At 38.7% G+C, this 23388-nt stretch overlaps 1 protein-coding gene across 3 annotated transcripts in view; it reads right to left on the minus strand.

Annotated features, from left to right (window-relative positions):
• The window catches only part of LOC109414139 (paxillin), a 285833-nt gene that overhangs the window by 160165 nt on the left and 102280 nt on the right, over positions 1 to 23388 (minus strand). Inside the window, exon 2 of one of the 3 annotated variants that reach the window (XM_062850255.1) lies at positions 19993 to 20361. In XM_062850255.1, the coding sequence (XP_062706239.1) occupies positions 19993 to 20080 (88 nt within the window). In that variant the 5' untranslated portion in view covers positions 20081 to 20361. Of the gene's footprint in view, positions 1 to 6022; positions 6794 to 19992; positions 20362 to 23388 lie in introns of those variants that run through there. The other 2 variants (XM_029853011.2, XM_029853013.2) reach the window with 2 other exon arrangements.

Here is a 23388-nt window from a genome sequence, read left to right on the forward strand (position 1 = left end):
TGGCGATCCCCCCATCTGGAGAACGGGAGATTCTCTCTGCGTCCGGTCCCCATCAATGCCACCTTCACTACAGTAGCCAAATTCACCACCCATCGGTGGTTCGTGTACACGACCCATCGCCGCAGCCATCGACCGATTGATTTGAATGGAACGTTTTCTAGCTTTACAAAGATGTAACCCTATGCCTCCACACCAAACAAAAACAAGTTACCGTACGGTAACAATTTGATCAATTTATTTACCTTAAATCTGAGTATTCAAATTGATTTCTTTGATACTATTGCAGGCACTCTGTCGAATATATAGCAATATAGAACGATATTTGTATATATTTCTTTTATTGGATTAGATAAATTTTTGAATTAAATTCCACGTATTTCATTACTGGATAGCATTTCGAATGCAATTGCTAGGAACAAAAATTTTCCCATACTAAATACTCCCACATTATTGTTACATACCAGTGGATACGAGAAAGAAACAGTCCTCACTAAATGTTTCTTCACCTGCTGGAAATCTTACAAGAACTTCAGCCGGAAATTATAAGGCAATCAAGAAATTTCTTGTGGGACTTCTTTGGAAATTTTTCCTTTGATTTCTCTAGACAATTCTCCAAGGATTCCTCTTGGGATTCCTTCAGGATTTTCTACTGGTATTATTCTAGAAATTCTTGCTAAAATATCTTCAGGAATTCTTCTTAGAAACATGGACATTCCCAGAAATTCCTCTTTCTGAATTCTTTGAGCATTTCTTCAATAAATCGTCCGGGGTTTCCTTCAGGATTTTTGTTCATAGATACAGCCAGTATTTCCGTAGATATTTCTCCATGGATTCCATCACAGATTTCTTCAGGAATAGAGAATACATGGATTATTTTTTCTATGAATTGGGATCCACTAAGGATTTCTACTGTTTTCTTTAAGCATTGTGCAGAGTAATTTGTAATGCGTTCATAGTTTGTTTCCGTCTAGGAACTCGTCTGTTTCGCTGGAGTGCTATAACTGGTACCTTAAATTTGGGAATTATTTACAAGAATAAATAGAAAACGTAACACAAAGAGCGCACAAATATAACACATGTAATACTTTAAATTATATTTTCTTTTTGTGCAATAAATTGGGTGACTTTGGGTATTATCGGCAGGTTTGTTCTCTTCGTTATGAGGGATTTTTGTCAGCATACTTGCCTGAAACCAGATCGTATCATTCAGCTGTTTTGGGAAAGATTTGAGGCCAACTTTAAGTTCAACAGTTTCAAAATAACCCCTGTAGCGAAGAGAACAAAACTGTCAAAAACAGAAGTGCTACGTGGACATAGTGAAAATGTGCACAACTTTGGCAACGTAACTAATGTGCAACTTGAATATTGTGACATTTTTCTCCATTGTGTATTCAGTTGAATCTATGGTTAATTTATGTGACTCTGTTTTGGAATCTGACGATTTGTTATCGCTCTTCATCAAACAAGCTGTAAGCTCCAAAACTTACCATGCGCTATATACTACCGCTTTTCTGTCAATATTGTGTAATGAAAGGTCTTGTTTTACATACCTGAAATGTGAAAAAAAGAAATATAAGGTTAGTTAAATAAAAAATGTCACGAATAAGGGAGGAAGTCAATAGAACCATTGTCATCCATATTTCAAATAACCCATAACAATGTTGCCATTTCAATAGTTAACGCAGTGTCATTCACATAAAGATAATTCAACGTTAATCTACATGTTGAACATCGTGTATTCCATACGTCTACGTCATGCACGAACTTGTGAAAATTATATTCCCAAATTTGTCTTGCAAAAGAATGAAGCATTTGTAATTTTCGTTTTTGGGTTTATTGTCGAGATATTTATTTAGGATATTATTTCTACCTATTTAATATTGGCCATACTGATGTTGACATCTATGTACAATGTACATATTAGCTTTTAGCAATCAGATTTAGATAAGAATCCAAGAATTACGTGTACGTATTCGACGAATGCAATGTTTATGATATTTGATGTTGCCGTAAAACGGGGTATCATTGATCGTCGTGGCATAACATTGATCGGCTGAAATCTCCTGATGAAACGTTCGAACAAATATTTTTTTACTGATATTTCGTAATCTTTGAACTTTAATACTGGCCTTGAATGCCAAACACAATGTGAGGTTCACAAAGACATCCATTACAAAACATGGTTACATTTCATAAACAAAACGTTTGAAAGTGTTCCGTTTCAATAAAATAATTAGTTTATTAAAAGAAATATTTTATTTCATTTGAAAATTGGCAACCATAAGGTGTTATTCACAGTCTGAATATTTATAAAAATATCCAAAAGCACGTAACATGAAAAATTTGGTCAAAAAATTATAATTCATGAATTCTGAATTTGGCTCATAAGTTTATTTTAAATGAACAACCATTGCTTACTAAAAATGATCAAATCAATGAAATGGAAAATAAAATTATTGTCAATTCTTGTGTATTAAAATCGCTAGGAAAAAATAAGAATGATCAATTTTACCGCAGATTACGGTACATACAAACATATGAATCAAGTCAAACCCATATTTTTTTTCCTATTTTCTCCGGTGCATGCCACCAGGTTTCGTTTGGATTGGCTGGGAGCGAGAAGCAACACCGTTCTAAAAATAACATTCCGATTTTTTCGCCACTCCAACTGACTCGAAATCCATTCTGATTCACCAAAAATCGTTTCCGCACATTTCAGCACCTCAAACGACACACCATAGAAAAAGATATACATAAGCCCTCCATACGCATTCCATTGCTCGGTTTACCAAACGAAAGAAATTATACGTTGAAAAAAAAACCGCAAAAAAGAGAATGCTGACATTGCACTACCCACCACAACAACTTCTCCACCTCCGCCCAGGGTGGCACCCTTTTCCTCCCCGGCTGGGTGGTCACACATTTCATCAAATCGCATGCATATGTGAGCAAAGTAAACAAACCCCAACGCACGCGACATCTCTGAAGTTCACCAATACCTACGAGCACTGCAACTAGCACCAAGTACCACCACCGCCGCCGTGGTGCGCGATCACGATCAACTGGGCGATCTACACTCCTGGTCAAAAGATTGGGATCACCACTTAGAAACAATTTATATGAAAAATCTTATAAGTTATTAAATCTTCAAATGTCCACATAGCCATCATGTCCATGCTTTGTCTGTAACCATGCTTTGGGCAGCAAAACTGTCAGTCGATAAGGAGAGCGTCCAACATAGCTCTTGTCCTCTCAAGTTCCTACCGCATGCTTCCATGGATCAAGCGATGACAAAGACCTTTAGCTAAGAGTTGTGTGCTTAGCTGGTAGTGCAGCCTGGGCACTGTTGTCCTTCTGACCTGAGTTCAGCTAGATTGAGCAGGTATTAACGACCCGAGCGTCTGTTTAAAAAGGAGGTGCGGCTCTAACAGCGTCTGTTCTAGCATCCATCGGCTGAGGAAGAAATGTTGCATCACGTCCACCTAGATCCAAGGTGGTAGCCCCATCCCAGTGTTGGTTGAAACGTTAAACAGAACCGGCACGATGGCCCTCCGGCGAGACAGGAGTGTTGGGGTAGGTCCAATAAGCCACCCGTAAAAGTCCCCATTACGAATAACATAGGAAGAAATACGACTCGATACAATTGGCAAAGACCCACGCGACAAAAAGGACTACGATTGGAAAGTTAGAACATGGAATTGCAAGTCACTAGGTCCCCGCAACTTCAGCATCGTAGCGCTGCAGGAACGTAGAAGTGGCTCAAGATTACGCGGAGCAACGGAAGAGCAGCTTGGTGCAGCTACACTTAAAGATGGCTGGAGGGACATCCGATTCGCCATAGGTACCTCGGCTGCAGCACTAGGCTTCGCGACTCCGAATCACAGAAACGACTGGTACAACGGCTAATGTGAACAGTTGAAAAACGAGAAGAATGCAGAATGGGCGTGAATGTTACAACACTGCACGAGGGCGAATGAGTCACGTTATAGACAGGCGCGGAACAAGAAGAACGAGATTACGAAGCGATGGAAGAACTGTACCGCACTAAGGACACACGGAAGTTCTACGAGAAGCTAAACAGCTCGCGCAGAGGCTTTATGCCACAAGCCGACATGTGCAGAGACAATCACGGGAATCTTCTCACGAGCGAGCGTGAGGTGGTCGATAGGTGGCTGCAGCATTACGATGAGCACCTCAATGGTGGCATTGCAAGCACCGAAGGTGGCGTGGTAACAGATCTAGGAGTACCTGCGCAGATCAAAAGATTTCCAGCCCTTATCTTCAAGAGATTGAGAAGGAGGTTGGACGGTTGAAAACAACAAAGCCGCTGAAGCAGATCAACTACCATGCTAGCTTCTAAAAAACGGTGAAGAAACACTGACTGGTGAGAGGATTTGAGAGGAGGAATAGATGGAATGTGTGTCTCATCTACAAAAATGGCGACAAGTTGGATTGTGAGAACTATCGCGCGATTACACGACTGAGCGCTCCCTACAAGATACTCTCTCAAATGCTATGCCGACGTCTATCACCGATTTCAAGAGAGTTCGTGGGGCAATATCAGGCTAGATTCATGGGTGAACGCGCTACAACGGACCACATGTTGGCCATCCGCCAGGTGTTGCAGAAATACCGCGAATACAACATGACCACACATCACTTGTTCATCGATTTTAAATCGGCGTATGATACAATCGATCGAGAACAGCTATGGCAAATTATGCACGAATACGGATTCCCGGAGAAACTGATACGATTGATCAAGGCGACGATGGATCAAGTGATGTGCATAGTTCGAGTATCAGGTGTCTCGGGTTCCTTCGAATCTCGCAGAGGGTTACGGCAAGGTGATGGTCTTTCGTGCTTGCTGTTCAACATTGCTTTAGAGGGTGTAATAAGGAGAGCGGGGATAAACACGAGTGGAACGATTTTCACGAAGTCCGTTCAGCTGCTTGGTTTCGCTGATGATATTGATATTATTGCTCGTAAATTTGAGACGATGGCGGAAACATACAGCCGACTAAAGAGTGAAGCCAAGCGAATCGGATTAGTCATCAATGTGACGAAAACAAAGTACATGATGGCAAAGGGCGCCAGGGAGGAATCATCGCACCCGCCGCCCCGACGGTGATGGAATCGAGGCGGTTGAAGAATTCGCGTACTTGCGCTCACTGGTGAGGTGACCGCCGACAACGACACCAGCAGAGAATTTCAGAGACGGATTGTGGCAGGAAATCGAGCTTACTTAGGACTTCGCAGAACTCTGCGATCGAACAAAGTTCGCCGTCACACGAAGTTAACTGTCTATAAAACGCCGATTAGACCGATAGTCCTTTATGGGCACGAAGCATGGACCAACGCGCCCTTGGAGTTTTCGAACGGAAGGTGTTGCGTACCATCTACGGCGAAGTGCAGATGGAAGACGGGATTTGGAGAAGGCGAATGAACCACGAGCTGCATCAGCTGCTGAGACAACCAACCATCGTCAACACCACGAAAATCGAGAGGCTACGGTGGGCATGTCACGTCATCAGGATGTCGGATAGCAACCCGACTAAAATGGTTCTCGAGAGTCATCTGATTGGTACAAGAAGACGTAGAGCGCAGCGAGCTAGGTGGGTCGACCAAGTGGAGGACGATCTGCGGACCCTTCGCCGAGTGCGGAACTGGAACACACAGCCATGGACCGAGTAGAATACAGACGACTCCTACGTACAGTAGAGAACACTCAGGCCTTAGTTTGACCGGTAAGGTAAGTATCTTCAAAAAAAGTTCTGAAAGATCTCTATACATTGAAAAGTTCATAAAGATGTAAATGTTAAGTAAGAGTAAGTAAGTCAATTTTCCAGATACGTATGTGATTATCATCTCAAACTTTAAGCGGATGACCCCATACTTTTAAGCGATAGTGTACACGCTACGCCAGCCACCATGAATGACGTCAGTTTGTGATGATCGTCACCACATCTGACGATGACAAATCGCATCTTGAACAAGGACGCCGTTATGAATTAACTCTTACCAGTCATTTTAGCTGTCTCCCAATTACTAACTCTGCACTGCTATTTGTCAAATTTGTTCTGGAATTTATCTTGACGTAGCTTGAATCACTGTATCTCCGGAGTACCACTGACCGTCCCACACCAATTCTACGATGAATTTCAACCTCAAATCTGAAACAAATCTCACAGTTCCCAGATTCACACCGACACCGATCACTTTGACCTTGTAGATTTCCCGGATTCGCACAGTTTCACACCGAAAATCGCACTTTTCCAAACATTTGCACCGATAATTGAATCGAACGAACCCGAACGCACTCCGCGCGATAGACAACACAACACACCACAATCACTGAAACGCGCCGCACGGGACCAACCAACAACCGGAGAGTGTCGGCGGCGGTTTTAGCATATGCCTTGAATTACACACAGCTGAGACTGGCTCTCTTTGGTACCAACTCTTCTGACTTCTGACGTGATCACCGCGATCGACCACCAAACCGCAACCGTACAACAACGCGATCGTTCAATATGCTTGCTGGATACAAACTGCGCAACCGGGAGGGAGCGCTAAAGGTGCTGGGGATCGAAACGAACGACTCCTACCCTTCGACCGACCGACCGACCGTAGTCGCGATTTACTCTTCTGGTGGCTGATTGTGGAGGAGTCAACCAGTCAATTATAGCGGCGCGGTATAGATATGAGCGCGATTAATAAGGCAATATTGATCCGTGTGGATCTGACTGGTCGTCGAGGGCAGCGATATGACGATTAACTAGGTAGGTGCCTACAGTACTCAGAATTCAACGCCGGCAAGGGTCGTCGTTGGCGGCGGTGATAAGTGCGAGCTCCACCGAATCGTGTGTAAGTACGGCTGTGCTGCTCAATGTTGTTTTATTTGAGACATTCCAGCGAAAGGCGGAGACGGTGTGTCGGAATCAGGATGTTCTATAGGAAACTGTAACTGTGATATTTGTATATCAAAGTCACACTATAGTTACAAGAACTAGAAGGATGTCCTTTACACTCTTGCATTGCCTAAAATGACTTGCTCATTGTCATTGTATTAGATATGCTTAATTCACACTTCCATTCAAACCCTGGCATAACCTGAACTGTTAAAATGACTGCCAGGTTTTCCTTCAATTTCAATCATGCAGGGGCGAACCAGGGGTCTCCGGTGCGTTCTAGTAGTGTTCAAGGGATTGCAGAGATGATCTAAGTGGAATCGTGGACGTCCCATGAGGCTCCACAAGGTTTTAGAGGCAATCCATAGGGCATCAGGATTCAAGATGTTTCAGAGACTTTCCAGAGTGTTCCCGGGGTGTGCCCTAGGGTTTCAGGGCGTACCAGAGAGTTTCAGAAGTGTTCTAGAGAGTTTCATAGAGTTCCAAGGACATTGCATGGGGTTAAACCCTTTTGAGCCGAATTTGTTTGCTTTCGCTGTCACTATCTCGCAGGCCTCGAACACGTTTCCTATGCTCGGTTTCATCACCGGGGTCATATTGACCCCTCCGGCTCCAAAGAGTTAAGGGATGTCTCAGGGTGTTCCAGCGGCTTTCCGGGATTTTCAAAAACGTTCAAGAGGTTTTTAAGGGGGTCCTTCAGGATTCAGGTGGATTTGAGAGCGTTACAGGGTGTTTATTTATTGCACCGTCTTCAGCTATGCTGCACAGACTGAATAATCTTAATCTAATTGCCTAATACTATTTCTAAAACTATTTCTACTATGATGGAAGTCAAACGTAAAATCGATCTCATTTAACAGATTAAAACACCTTTCAAGAGGATGGTTCTGACCGTACTCAGTGCGATGAAAAGCGGACCAAAACAGCGTTCGATGTCGTAAACGTCGTACCGGAACTGAAAAGTTTACCTGTTCCAAGAGGGCCGGACAGTCGATTCGGCCACTGAGTAAATCGAACGCAAACATCCTTCGAAGATCCACACGTCGCCGTCGCAGAGTTTCTAGATGAATTAATTGACAACGATGTTCATATGGCGGCAATCTCAGTCGGTCGTTCCATGGCAATCCTCGAAAAGCGAAACGGACAAAGCAGTTTTAAGGGTTTAAGGAGGCCGTTCCAGGCAGTTTTAAAAGTGTTACAGGAGATTTTAGGAGTTCCAAGGGCTTTTCAGGATCGTTCCAGGGTGTTTCATGGACGCTCCAGGGTGTTCCAGAGGGTTTCAGGGAGTTTCATGAGCATACCAGGGAGTTTCAATAGATTCCAGAAGTGTTCCAGTGTGTGTTTTCAGAGGTGTTCCAGGAGGTTTCAGAGGGTCCCAGAGGTGTTCCAAGGATTTTCAATGGGTTTCAAGGGCGTTCCAGAAGGTTTCAGGAGTATTCCAAGGGTCTTACGCACTTAATTTAGAATACCGTATTCGGTAAATTAGAGCATCTGAATACAGCAATAATGGATAATTTACCTTTAATACCCGTTTATGGCAGTTCCTGTACTGAGCCTTAGTAAAATCGATTACCGAAACCACCAAACTAGTTTTCATAGTTCTAATTTCACCAAAATTTCAATCAATTCAGGATTTCAGGGTGTCTTTCAAGGTTTTAAGAGGTTACACGGCCATTCCAGGCAGTTTTAAAAGTTTTCCAGGGATGTTCCAAGGTCATTTCAGGTTCCTGCGGGTTCAAGGGTTCAAGAGGGTCCCAGGGGTTCCAAGGATTTTCGCGGGTTTCGGGGCGTTCCAGAAGGTTTTAGGAAATTTTCAGGCGAGCCAAGATTTCAGAGGTTTCAGGAGATTTTAAGGACTGTTCAATTTATAAAACGGACAACTTGCTTGTGCGATATCTTTTTTATTTTTCAATAAAATCATTATCAATTTTTTGCGTAACTTTCTATAGCTGTTCTCAAATGTAGGAAAAATATAACATTAAGCAAAATGTTCTTTATTGTGTAACTGAAGCGGTTTTCGTAAAACATCAATAAAAACCCATTTCTCAAAATTCGACATAACTTTCCACATACTTAACATGCACATTTTCATGAAGTTTTTAATGAATTGGAAGCTTACACTGTTCTACTAAAGGTAAAGCTCAATAGTTGATCAGTAACAATGCTTGGTGCAGGCTCCAGCTTGATATAGTGAGTTGCCATATTTTCATAGACATTATTAAAAAATGTTCATTTAAGTCCTGTGTTGCAATAACATAACGGATTCGGCTAAAAATTTGTCCAGAGTAGTAAAATATTGCTCTCCGAATGATACAGAAGAAAAAATAACGTTTAATTGCATTTTTCATCAACAATTTAATCCATAAAGATGGTCATATTAAAAAAAATCATGCTATTTGTTCCATTGATGCAGATTTTCGACTCTAGCGAATCTTGTTATACTATATTTCCAACAAAGTTGGTCCTATGTTATTGTACACCTTATTTAATAATAATCGGATGCAAAGTTTTTATTTCCAACATCATTGTTATGCAAAATTTGCATCAGTTAGCATTGTTATTTGGAAGAACCATCAAAGAACGAAACTGTTTTGATTACTGTATCTGTAATGGCGCACAGTAACCAAACCAGCAATGCTATTAAGAAGCAGTTTTCTGCATTTAAAACCACATTATTCCCACATTCGACTGGATGCATAAAAAAACTAATTATTTGATATTTTCATGACCTTTTTGCATCACAATTGAATTTTTTTTCAAAAAATCGAATCTAACTTGAGACTTTAATATCTCAACACTTAATTTTCCAATTGAGTTTAAATTTCGTCAGAATGTTTATTACTCATGCTGCTGTAGCATGGCACATACTTTTCTGGTATTGAAAACGATATACCATATGTGAAAAGTAATTTTATATATATTTTCAATTTTCAGCAATAGAAAAATTCTCCTCATTTAACATCTGGCCGATTTTCTATAATATAACACTATATTTATTCGATTAAAAAATTATTACTATAATGAGAGATGATGTTCTGAAAAACGAAGCAAGCGTGGTTCAATTTGAACTACGCGTCTTCTTTTTATAGCCTTATAAAGTTGTCCGTTTTATAAATTGAACAGTCCTTAGGAGTGTTAAGGGGGCTTTCAAGGGGTTTCATGAGCGTTCCACGGGTTTTCAGGCATGTTGTACGAAGTTGCAGGGTTGCTCCAGGGGGTTTGAAATGGTTCTAGAGTCCTATGGCTATGAACATTTTAGGGGTTTTCTAGTGGATTACAGAGGCGATCCATGAGTTTTCAATGACGTTTCATGATGTACCAAAAGGTTACAGGCTTTTGCTTCCAGGGGAGTTAATGGATTACAGGGGCATTCTAGGAAGTTTTAGGGGTGTTCCAGCGGGTTTAATGTTTCCAGGGGAGTTAATGGATTACAGGGGTATTCTAGGAAGTTTTAGGGGTGTTCCAGCGGGTTTCAGGGGCGTTCTAGTCAATATTTTACTTCGTCTACTTGTCATGCCAGTTCACCCCAACAAAAATTAGAAGGTGAAATCCTTAAGCGATAGCAAGAGATAATTCTGTAGGAATAGCACGAAGAAATCCTGTTAGAATCCCAAGAGGAACCACTGAGATTTTCATAGAAAAAGCCCAGTAGGGAAATCTTTAGAGGAATCCTTTCCAGAGATAAATGTATTTCATTCATTTCTGTAGAAATTACAGAAGACTTCCATTGATTTTTTTTCAAGAAAAATCACTAGAAGTATCCCTAGAGAAATCTCTAGATAAATCTTTGCTTGATTTTGTGAAGAAATCTCACCAGGGATTCCCAAATGAATCCTAAGAGAAAAATGCCTAGAAATTTTTTTTGGACAAATTTACGAAGTAACTCAGGAGGAATTGTTGGAAAAACCCTCACAGAAATTTCTGGAAACATCTTTAGATGAATTCTTGTAGAATTCATGAGAAAAGTCCTGCAGGAATACCAGTAAAAAATTCTGAAGGAACCCCGAGAAAAACTACTGATGGAAAAACTACCGAAGGAATGACTGAAAAAAAAAATCTAAGGGAATTTTTAAAGGGATTCTTATAAACCATGGTAAAATTCAGAAACTCCAGGAAGAATCGCACCAAGAACTTCTGGAGGAATCCCACCACGAATTCCATTAACTGGAGGAATCCCAGGAAGAATTCAGGCCGCAACTTTCGAAGCAATCCTACCAGAAAATCGCAGCATAACAATTCCAGTAAGGGCCCGTTTTAAACCACGTAGATCAAACTTTGGTCATATCAGCTCCCTCTCCCTCGTAGGCTTTCGTTCGTACACAAATTTTAATAAATTATTATGTGGAACGTGGACTTTTACCAAACAATCCCTCCCCCCCCCCCTTTACTCTCACCCTTAAAATTCTTCGTGGTTTATGAACAGCCCCAAGTATTCTTGGAGGCATCTCTACAAAGAAAAAGCATATTTTGCATTTTTCCACATTGGGAAGAAATTTAGTTAATAAAGTATATTTGGCCGGAATAGTTGGCAATTTTCAAAAGTTACGTGAGATGTGTTTGTTATGTAATTTCCCAACAAACATTTTTGCTGTACAACGGCTGAATAAACTGCTCTTGAGCTTGATTCTAAAAATTTTGTCTGAATAAGCTGTTATTCAGCTATCATTGTTACTTGGGTTTATAAATACGCTTTCATATTCCTTGTTCAAAAAAGGCAGACAAAATCGGGGGTAGACAAAATAGGATGCTGACAAACTCAAGTCACCGCTGTAGTAACTGTCAAAACAAATAGTAGTGTCGTATTTTTGATGGTTCTTGCCGGAAGCTTGTGATTTCGAAGTTGAAGATTTCTCCGGATGATTACTTCAAAAGCAAATTAAATCACTGAATAATCTGTAGAACAAGATGAGGGCTCGTAGATCCTAGATCAAACCGATTTTCCCGTGGTTTCTTCACCTAAAAAAAACTGAGATTTCTCCCAGGCTTTATGCTGGGATCTCCACAGGAGTTTTTCTTAGGATATTTCTCAGATGTTGCTGCGGAATTTCGCAGTGTTTCCTCTTGGATGATTTTTTTTTGAGATTTTCTTCGCAACGAGTTTTCGGTAATTCAGGCAGTTATCCTCTTAAGATATTCAGATTTTCTCTACTTTAGTTACAAAGTTCTTCCGGAATTCCTGCTGGAAATTGTCCCTGGTTTCTGAATGTTCCTTTTGGGATATCTCTAATAATTACTCCCAGAGTTCAAGGATTTTTCCAGGAGTTCTTTCTTGAAATACCGCTAGGGATAAGCTACGAAATTAAGGCGGAATATCACAAGAAATCCAGATGAGATCTTGCGAGAAATTCCGGGAAGACCTATTGGACCTAATCTTGAGATGAGATTCGGAAGAAATCCTGTGAAAAACTGGGGCATCTAAAACCTCCAAATGAAATCCCGGAGATGCTCACAGATAAATCTCAGAAAACTCCCTGGAAGAAATTCCGGGAAGAACTTTTGCGGAAATATGGAACGATGTATCACTTTTGGAAGAATCTCTGGGACAAACTAAGCGAAACACTTTGGAACATATCGGGAAACTCCTTAAAAGAAATCCCGGAAGGCTACAGAGGCCCTGTCAAAAACTTCTGCAGAAATCCTGATAGAAATTCTGGTAAAAATCCCTGGAATAACTTTCAAAAATCCAGCAAGGAACACCGAAAAAATCTGGAGATGAACCCTTAAAGCAAATCTGGAAAAACTTTTTGATGATATTTTGAGGGAAATTCTTGAAGAAATTGGGGTGCTATTAAAAATTCCGGGAGGAACACGGGAAAATCTTGGGTGCAGCTCTACAAGCAAATTCGGAAAAAAAATCTCTGGATAGAATGCAGAAAAAAACTTCAATATTCAAGGAAGTACTCTGAGTAAAATCGCGGGAATAATTCTATTAGAAACCACAAAAAAAAATAAATAAAAAGGAATTGCAGTGTAAATCTAAGGAGGAATTCCGAAAGCCTTTCAAGGAAGTACCTTTGATAGAATTTTACTTTATGCAGAGGCGCAAACGAAATCTATTAACCTGGCAGAATACCGACCCAAAGACTCAAGGCTGGGCAGCCTCAATAAGTATATAAAACATGTCGATGTCGTGTACAGATCTGAAATTAATTAGTAAGAATAAAAACTACGAGTCCTAACAAATTTGAGGAAAATCTAATATACCAAGCTTTTAGCTCAAACATCTTCAACAAAGTACACCGCACCGGTCCGAGGAACTACACCAGTCCACGGTATAATATGTTTGTAAGGTCGCACAAACATTTTCAAAACCCAGCTGAAGTGCAAATATTTACGATTGCGATACCGAAGGAAGAATATAAGCAAAACAGATACGCAGAAAAGAACATCGTTTAAGCTCAGAATCACCACATAGCTCAGTCCAGCGCGCGAATACATCACAGTAGTGCAAAGCTGCGAGAAACGCACAACAACTGACGGAGGTAGGGGATATGCCATACTATATCCGATTCACTTTTCCGAACCCAATCGGTATGTTACGATTAATCTTCCCGGCGTTAAACGGGTTTTGCGATGGTATCCACAAGTATAAACAAACCGTCGTCGTCCCGCTCGTAACACTACAATGGAGACATTTTATTCGACCATAAACCGCACGGTCACACAGCGCAAAGCGGAGGAGACACTCATTGGCATTCTTGTAATGATGTCATCACTCGGTAAACAGTAATCCAATATCAGAAGGAGAAACTGTGGAACGCTACCCTACAGAGGGTCATCTCATATAATATATTAAATATATTCTTGCAGTAGAAAAATTACGAGTTCCAAAAAGCGATCTGCAAGCAATTAAGTGGTTGTAGGATAATTGTAAGAATTAGGCAATTATATAGTAAAGTATATAACCTTAATAACCGAAGGAGTTGATTTAAAAAGTATCAAAAACCTTAAAAAAGTTAGAAGAGAAAATATAAACAGAAGTTATAAAAGATTTGAAAAAAACATAAACAAAGCTGAATAAAAAATTAAGAATTTGTACAATCGAACAACTCAACTCGATGACTCATTTTTGCCTGTATTTACTCATTGTTGAATTTATCAGCACATTAGGAATTGCAGTAATAAACAGTCAATTCGTTCCGTTTTTTCAGATTATTATATTTTTTATTTTTTTATGTTTATATTTTCTTCCTTGCGTTTGTTAATGTTTTTTGTTTCACTTTTTATCATTCAGAGGGTTTTTGGATGATACAAAACATGTTCCCCGTTTTACGTGCCCTTAATTCAGGCTCACTTATTTATCAAATGAAGCACACCTCGCACATATTCCTATTACAGTTGGTGTGTGGGTTATCTATCCGGTCGGAAGCACTCCATTCCGAAGGGCACCCGCCACACGTCGTCGCTATATAACCATGTTGGGTGATCCGTCATCCTACAGTGTCGATTTGAATATTTATAGATAACCCAAGAGCTGAAACACCAATCACAAACACGACCGACCACCAAGCTTTATTGGAGTTAATCGAGGGTGCGTAGGAGAAAAACTTCGAACGGTTCTGTGCTCGAGGCGGTGTAAAACGGAAAGTAAATCAAATACGAAGTAAACAAAGCTTCAGCTTCTTAAGTGGATAGCGCGATCTGATGGCGAGCATTCGACGCAGCAAGGGGATTCGAAAGCTTTAGCTAAATGACGATCGTCAATAATTTAGGATAAACTATTAGACCTGGAGGGACTCATTCTAGGGATCTTCTGGAATATAACTAACCCAAACTAGTATTATTATAGGGTAAGTGTACCAGCTATCGCCATAGTAGCTCCCTATTTGGCCATGAAGAATTTCCAGCTCAACGCACGAATTGCGTAGACGCAACAGAAATTTTGCTCATGTGTGAGCTTCTATCTGAAAATGTTTTTCATGTTATTTGTTTTGCAATGTCACTTTTGAAACGAACGTATAAAAAACCTTAATTTTCTTCTTCAAAAAATTATAACTCGAAAATGGTTTGTTAGATTGTTATGAAATCTCCAAAGATGTTTGAGGATATTTGAAGGACATATAGAAAGTCAAAAATACACCGAGGAGAGTAATATTTATCGCGGATCTGTGTTGTCCGTCCAAAAATTTTCAATTTTCCAATAACCCTACCCTTAATTTATTGATTTTCATTATTTTTCTGTAGAACGCTGACATTCAATCTTCAAATTTGTCAAGTAGCCAAGGATGGTCAAATTCTTCTAATAATTTTTTCTCGAATTTTTACTTTCATCCATTTTTAAAACAATCAGAAGGAACCCATTTTTGAGATTTCTTATGTTAAAAAGATTCTGCGTACAAATTTAAAAGAAAGAAAAATATACAATTTTTTTCCATACACATCAAATTCAAAAAAATCAAAAAATAAATAGGAAAAATAAATTGGGCCTTTTTAAATGTTATTCGAGGCGGTCTGAAAATTTACAAATCTGAGAAATAATTGATCCTTTTCTTATACTTTTGTTTTAGTTTTTCAATAAGCTGTAACTTAAGTATTGTTGAATGTAGGAACGTGTACGCATAATCAATTTAAAATATTAAAAATCTCAAGAATCTTCTCCTTTTGATTGTGTTAAACATCGATGAAAAATAAAAAATCACGAAAAAATAGTTGGAAGCATTCAACCAACCTGGGCTTCATGGCAAATTTTGAGGCTGGAGGTCAGCTACAGAAATATTACTCTCAGTATTTTTTTTAGAAGTCCTTCAAATATCCTCCAACATCTTTGAAGACAACAATTCAATAAAAAAAACATTTTCGAATTATATTTTATGCAGAAGAAAATTAGGTGTTTTTATACGCCCTTTTCAAAAGTTAGGTGAGGAAAAATGGTTATGCGCTGATGCAAAAGTAAATGATTCATAAAATCCAGCACATCTACAAAATATCATTAAAATTAAAAAAAAAAAATAGATTAAAAAATGGCAATTTTGAGCTGAAAATGCTCCATAAAGCATTTTTGGCAACTTTTCCAAGTTTAACCTTGTACGAGTAATTTTTAAATGCTGATAAAAAAATTACTTCTTCTTCTTTTTCTTTATGGCTCTACGTCCACCCTGGGACTTGGCCTGCCTCGCTTAAACTTAGTGTTATTTGTGCCCTTCCACAGTTATTAATTGAAAACCTTTCTTTGCCTGCCATTGCATGGTTTTGTACATTGTGAGGCAAGGACAATGATACTCTATATCCAGTTGCAGAATATCCGCGAGAGTATTTTGTGGGATTTCAACAGGAGTTATTTTTAGGGATTCCGGGATATGGGTTCCTTTCGGGATTTATCCATAAATGTGTTCTTGAATTTCTTCAAAAGCATCTGCTTGATTCCCTCCATAATCGTTTTTAGAAATTCTCCAGGATTTCCTACGGGATATCCTTCATGAGTCTGGACTCTGGAGGACAATCTGTGGACCCTTCACAGAGTACGTAACTGGAGACGCACTAGACGAATGGAGACGACTCCTACGTACAGCAGAGCACATGCCTTAGTATGGCGAATAAGAAAGTATCCTCCAAGGCATCCTCCAGGAGTACCTTTTGGAAATCCTTCAGCAGTTTCCATATTGAAATTCTCCTGGACTTACTGCTGTAAATCTTTCAAAGATTCCTTCTGGGAACACTTCAGGAGTTCTTTCAGGAATTTCTCTAAGAGTTTTTTTTTTAATCCTCCAGAAGTTCCTTTTGGAAGCCCTCCCGGAGTTCATACTGGAAGTCTTCCAGGTGTTTGTTCTGGATTCTTTTTGGAGAAGAAATTCCCAGAGAAATCCCAGACAAAACTTTTTAATGAATCCCAACAAAAAATTCTCATGGAATTTCTTGAGACATCCCACGAAGGAATCCATAAAGGAATAAGAAGATAATCATAAAAGGCATTCGTGTAGGAATCCCTGGAAGTATTTTTGAAGAATATACCCAGATGAGGAATTTCGAGGTAGAGTTTATTAAGGAATTCCCGCTATTAATTCTGAAGTAATCCTCAGACAGCTTTTCTTTTATATTCGACAGATAGAGTTCCTGGAGGAATCCCGGAGAAGAATCTCTTTTGAGAATCACAGAATAAACCTCTCAATGAATTTCTGGAGAAATCCCAGCAAGGAATACCTGAAGAAATATAGATAAAGCCTGGACTTCGTCATGTCATTTCACAATAATCAAGCGTTATGACGAAAACTTCCAAATTGTTTTGAAATTTAAATTTTCACCTTGTCCAAGCAAATTTAAGCTAGTCGGGCTAGTCATTGTATTTAATGGATAGAGAGGACATATATTCAAGATTTAAAGGATTCAAACAATAACAAAATCCATCGATGTGCTAGTAATTGTCTTGTCTATAACCAGTGACTCGTCGTGATCGAAAAATGAGCGAATTAGACTCTCTTGGTCATCGTCTCCCGATTCGATGAAATTAAGAGAGACACTTCTGTAAAAATCACGTGACGACTCGTGTTGGCATTGACGCTTTCCAAGCCTGATCCCGAGATATAGTTTGCAGAGAAATCCCCAGCAAGAATTCCCGAAGGAATCAGAAGATGGAGTTTCTGAAGAACTTCCCAGAATAAATTCCTGGAGCGTTCCCTAGAAGTAATTTCTAGATGAAATTCCTTTTTGAGGCACTAGTACTTTTTGAAGGATATACCCAAATCTAATATCTGGAGGAATTCCTAGATGAAGTTTCTGGAAGAATCCCCAAAAGAAGCTCCTGGAGCGCTCGGATCCTGGAGCGGATCCCTACATGGAATTCTGAAATGAATGGATGGTAGTTTTTGAAGGATATTTCAAGGAATTCTTGGAAGAAAACTCAATTTTTTCTTCGTCACTTCAGTTGGAGACACCCGTTCAACTCTCCAAGCTACGAAATCTGTTGCAAACTGATATGCCAAGAGCTACTCGAGCCGATGCGCAACGTGGCAAAAGCGTGCTTTATAGGGGATCTCCTACAGTATGACCCATAAAAAAATGCGACATTCCATTTTTTTTTGCGGTATTTGATGATTTTTAATGAAATAATCCTAATGAATTAAACTTTTTTGCATTAGGATACAATAAGGAGGTCATTGTCTTACAGGATCTCTAAAATTTTTGTCAAAATATTCATTGGTTATGTATATGGGATACCTTAAATTTGTTAACAATTTCTAAATAAAATCCAGTTTTCTTGAAATTTTCAGAACAAAATGAACTAAGATAAAAACTTTTAAACACATGGAAACCATGAAGAAATATGTACTCTTTAATACGCCCATGTTTGAAAAATATTTTAAAAATAATTTCAAATGTTTAGGAAACAAAAACTAAAAAAGGTGCTACATATTAAAAACCGTATTTAAGATAAAGTAATAAAAAACTTAACACTGTTTGAACATTAAAAAAAAAATTTGTCAATGAAGGCATATAAACCTACCTTTGCGATAGGTACAAATACTAAGTACTTAAAAACAATTTCATGCTTATAACATAATATTTTCTAAAAATTATCATTTGTCAAATAATTCAATTTTCAGAAAATGTCTCTTAATTTATAAGTTAATATTTTTGCCCGACGAACCAACGAACTCCTGAAGACCTTATCCAGCCAAAAAAGTACTGTTTTGAAAATAAAATTTGATTGAATGTGATTGAAAGCAATTGAAAGAAAATTATATCCTTAAAAAACGGCCTCTGGCGCGTGGACGATTTCGACATCCATATGCTCAACGTTATATTTCCAAAGGTATGTGCATGAAATCAGTCTATGTTCCTTTGTCACTATCAGATTAGTGGCTCTACTATACTATCCAATAGATACATGCAAGGTTTATCAATTCGAAGTAGGGGAACGATGACTTTGAAAACTGTCGCATTTTTTATGGGTCATACTGTACAAGGCAATTCTGATTGTCCGCTGCTCCTCAGCATTCTGGATATCAACATACGCTACCAGAATCTTCGCCATAATGCTTTCATCCGTTTTCCCCGCACCAGAACTAACTATGGTTTTCATGAACGGATCCGCAGTATGTCCCGTGTTTTCAACAAGTGTCACCGTGTATTTAATTTAAATTGTCTCGGGAAACTTATAAGCTTAATTTTAGAAGAGTTTTACGTCAGTTTTAAAGTAAACCATTTTCATTGGGGTGGGGATTTCAATGGGGCACGTTCGGTGTAGTACTAGATTTGTAGTAATGAGCTGAATTTTTGTATGGTGAGAAGGTCAATTCTCCGTTTCTGCAAAGAAATGGTGCAAAAAGCGTGGGTATTATTATGCCTTGCCTAATTTGATGCTGATTGAGCAAAACTTTGGATAACTATGTTGTTTATGTTGCAAGAAATGGAGAAAACAACAACACTGCTGCCCAAAGTTTTGCTCAAACAGCATCAAATTAGGCAAGGAATCATAATACCCACGCTTTTTGCACCATTTCTTTGCAGAAACGAAGAATTGAGATTCTCACCATACATAAATTCAGCTCATTACTACAAATCTAGTACTTCACTGATCTGTCCTATTGTTGACGAATAAACAATAAACAATAAGAAGATTAGAAAACTTGTTCAAAATATCAAAAAAAAAAAAAAAACGATATTACAAATTAGGTAATAGTTTACCATCTTGATACATTAAATGTCATAATTATAGAATGCTATTGTTACTGGGGAGTGTGTTAAGCAAATTTGTCAAAGCTATCCCTCTTCAAAGCGATCAAACAATCAAATACTATACTAATACGATGTTCTGATAAGATGCAGGATCTATTCAAGTATCAACTTATACCTACGATCAAGTGAAATTTCATGAGCTGTGGAATACGTAGAAACCTTCTACTAAATGATATCCCAGTCAACACGTGATCGCATATGATGTTGAATAGGATGCAAAAGTGGAGGCGATATACTTTACACGCGGTTTAATTGAAACATGTACGCATATGGCCTCCACTTTAGCATCCTATTTATTCAACATCATATAAGACTTTGTGTTAACTGGGATGGTATTTATAGTTAGTAAATCATTAATAACAACCAAAACAAATCATTTGTTTACCAAAAACGATCATTTTCAACTCACATCCAGGTGCGATTCCTCGTTCCCTCAGCGTACACCGGTAGGGCTGCCGTGCTCCAGGGTCCCACTTTCCGTAACATGTCCTATCCATCACGCCCGCCAAACGTCCACACACTCACTGAGCCGCCTCCACTTAAAAAAACACCCCGCACAAATCACCACGCTTCTCCACTTTGCCTTGTGGCTGTCCGTCCGGTTTGTTATTGGTCACACTCTCGAAAGTCGAAAATTTCACCTCCGCTCGAAGGGTTCTCTACTATAGGTGCTGCTGCGGTGCCACACTAATTCACCTTTTTATCCGCCATAAATTATTTCCGCAGCGCACCGTGATCTGCGCTTAATGAATTAACTTTCTGCCGCGGCACAATCAATCTAAAAATAACAAACGCCGAAAAATACATCAAAATCATCCGTTCCGAAGACGTTTGACGACGACGACGACGATGACGAGGACGCCGAGGACGACAAACATAACACCGGGGACGAACCAACCCGGGGATGCATACAGTAGCGCTCAAATGTTATATGACGAATGATTTTCTAGGAGATTGAAACTATCATGCCTTGTCGAATTCATCATTCCATAGCAAACCAAATCAGAATTCCGTAAAAGTCGGTAGGCTTATTCATAATTGTAAAATATTAGACCCGTATTTTATTTTATTTTATTTTGATATTAGGATAACTATTTTCAGGTAATGGCTGACTTGAAAGTTCGATTATTTTCAATTGTTTTTCGAAAACGACTTTCTTGAAAATTGATAACTTTTGGATCACTCCGAACTTTGAAATCAAACAATCACATGAAAGACAAAATTCTACCACTTCTGGAAATAATTTCGTACCGACGTCTGAGTTTTAGTTCAATTCATTGGTGTCCAACAAAACGAAAAAAATCAATAACTATCTCTGAATGAGATAAGAGAGATTCTCTAAGAGGAATCTTTGAAAGATGAATTCTAAGAGAAATCCCTTGAGAAACTTCAGGAGAACTCTATGAATGCCTAAAAAAAACTCTACGATGAGTCTCTTGAAAAACTCCAAGAAGATAAGGAAACTTCAAAAGAAATCTCTGGACTAACTCCAGAGAGAAGCCAAAGGAATCCAGAGAGAATACTTGGATTTACGCTAGGATCCCTTGAGAAACTCTAGGTACTGGAGGAACTTTAAGATGTATTCTATGAGAAACTACAGAAGAAAACCCTGTAGGATCTTCTGAAGGAATGCTTTGCGAAAATCCCGTATATGTTCAGAACGCGATTTTTCTCACAAATTTCTTCCCCAATTTGTCAAATAGCAACATTTCGTGCCTTCAAATTACAAGTTTTTCCAGTATGTTTCAGACATACCAGCAAATCTGGTAAAATGTCAGTAAAATGGGCAATATGTGTCATTGTCCCTTAAGAAACTCCAAAACAAATCCCTGAAGGAACTACGCAAAGAATTTATTGAGAAAATTCTTGGCGACGATGGGTATTATCGACAGGTTTGTTCTCTTCGTCATTAGGGGTTTTTGTCGGCCAATTTTTCTGAAACTTGGATGTATAATTCAGCTAGGTTGGGAAGGATTTGAAGCCAACTCTGAGCTTTCAAAAGAAAAAAAAACATGACGAAGAGAACAAAACTGCCGAAAATATACAATTCCTCCTATAACAACAGGAAGAATCTTTTAAGAAACTTCCGTGTGTACCCGTCAAGGAGGAATCCCTCAATCAAAGCCTGAAGAAAATCCCGAAGGAACTTCAGAGATCCCCTAGAAATTCATGAAAAACTCTATGAGTAATCTTTGGAAGTCCTTCGTTAGCAATCCCAGGAAAAATACTGTAAAAAAAACTCCTGGACAGATGCGTGAAGGAAACTCCAGAAGCAATATCTGAAAACATTTTAAGTGCAATCACTTAGGAAACTTTGAAGACAAATCCAGAAGACACTCTAGGAGTAATCTATAGAGAAACTCCTGAGAATATCCAAGAGGAATCATTTGAGAAACATGAGAAGTAATCACCGAAGAAACTCCATCAAGAACCTGTTGAGAAATTCAAGAAAAAAAAACTAAGGGGAACTCCTCAAATAACGACAGGGCGAACTCCATGAAAAAACTCCTAGCAGAATCTCTGAAAGAACTTCAGGAGGAATACCTTGGCAAACTTCAGGAGAAATGCATTCATAAGCTCAACCGAGTTTTCGTTAAAAGAAAGGTCTGACAGAAACATTGTTAGATTTTTTGTATAATATCATAATAAAATTATGGAAATTCCAAATGAATTTGGGATAAAACTGTATAGGCATCATTGAATAATCTTGTACCGATTTTTCGAACCGTCTAGGCAGAATACCCTCTTCGAATGAGTGTAATCAGTTTACCTTTTAATTCCGCCCTATTTTTCTTATCCTTGGACAGATACGCGTATTTCGACTACCACTTGTAATCTTCCTCAGTGTCAGTTATCCACTGTGTAATACTGACAATGAGGAAGATTACAAGTGGTAGTCGAAGTACGCGTATCTGTCAAAGGATAAGCAAAATAGGACATTAAAAGGTACGAAACTGATTACACTCATTCGAAATCATTGAATGAATTTCTTAAGAATCTGGAGCAATTTATTGGGAGGCATTTCTCTGGAGGATTTTTGGATAAAGCTTTTGAAGAAATTTGTGAAGGTAATCTGAGATTTAAAAGTTGTTTGTGAATCTCTGGAATAATTATTAGAGGAATACTTGCTACTGTTCACTGTTGGTTTCGTTGACAGAATACTAATGAAATAACTGGGATGACTCCTAAAGAAAACTATTCTTAGAAGGGTGAATTGTTGGAATTCTGAAATATATTTTTTTCCAGAAATCCCCGGAAAAATCATTAAAAAACTCTAGAGAACATTTTTTAAAACTGTTGGTTTTGAATTGTTCAAAAATGTCTTAGTGTAATTTAGAAAAACTTATTTGGCGAATATTTCGTGCAAATTCTGGAGAAATGTCTAGTAAAATTCGTCGAGGTATTTTTGGAAAAAAAAATCTGGGAAAATCTATGGAGAACGCCTTGGATAAACGCCAAAAGAAATGCTAGGCTAACTTGAGTAGTCGATGGTATACTACAAGTCTAAGTGTAGTGCATGGACAAATCCATTATGAAATTCTTGTAGATGATCAAATCACCTGAAGCATTTTCAGCATCATTAAGATTTTTCATAGGTAAGGAAGGATAATACATTGACTGCCCTGCCCAAGAAATGTTGTGCGTGGTACATGTACTACCTGTCCTATCTAATCCTAGTGCAACTGGAATAATTAATTATCAGATTGAAAATAATCGTTTTAAGAGTGAAAACATTACCAGAAGTCTTAGCAAATTTGGCAGTATGCAACGCAAAATATTAGGCAGTGTATTTTCATTATCTTAA

The sequence above is a fragment of the Aedes albopictus genome, chromosome 2, assembly GCF_035046485.1.
Source record: "Aedes albopictus strain Foshan chromosome 2, AalbF5, whole genome shotgun sequence".
NCBI lineage: Eukaryota > Metazoa > Arthropoda > Insecta > Diptera > Culicidae > Aedes > Aedes albopictus.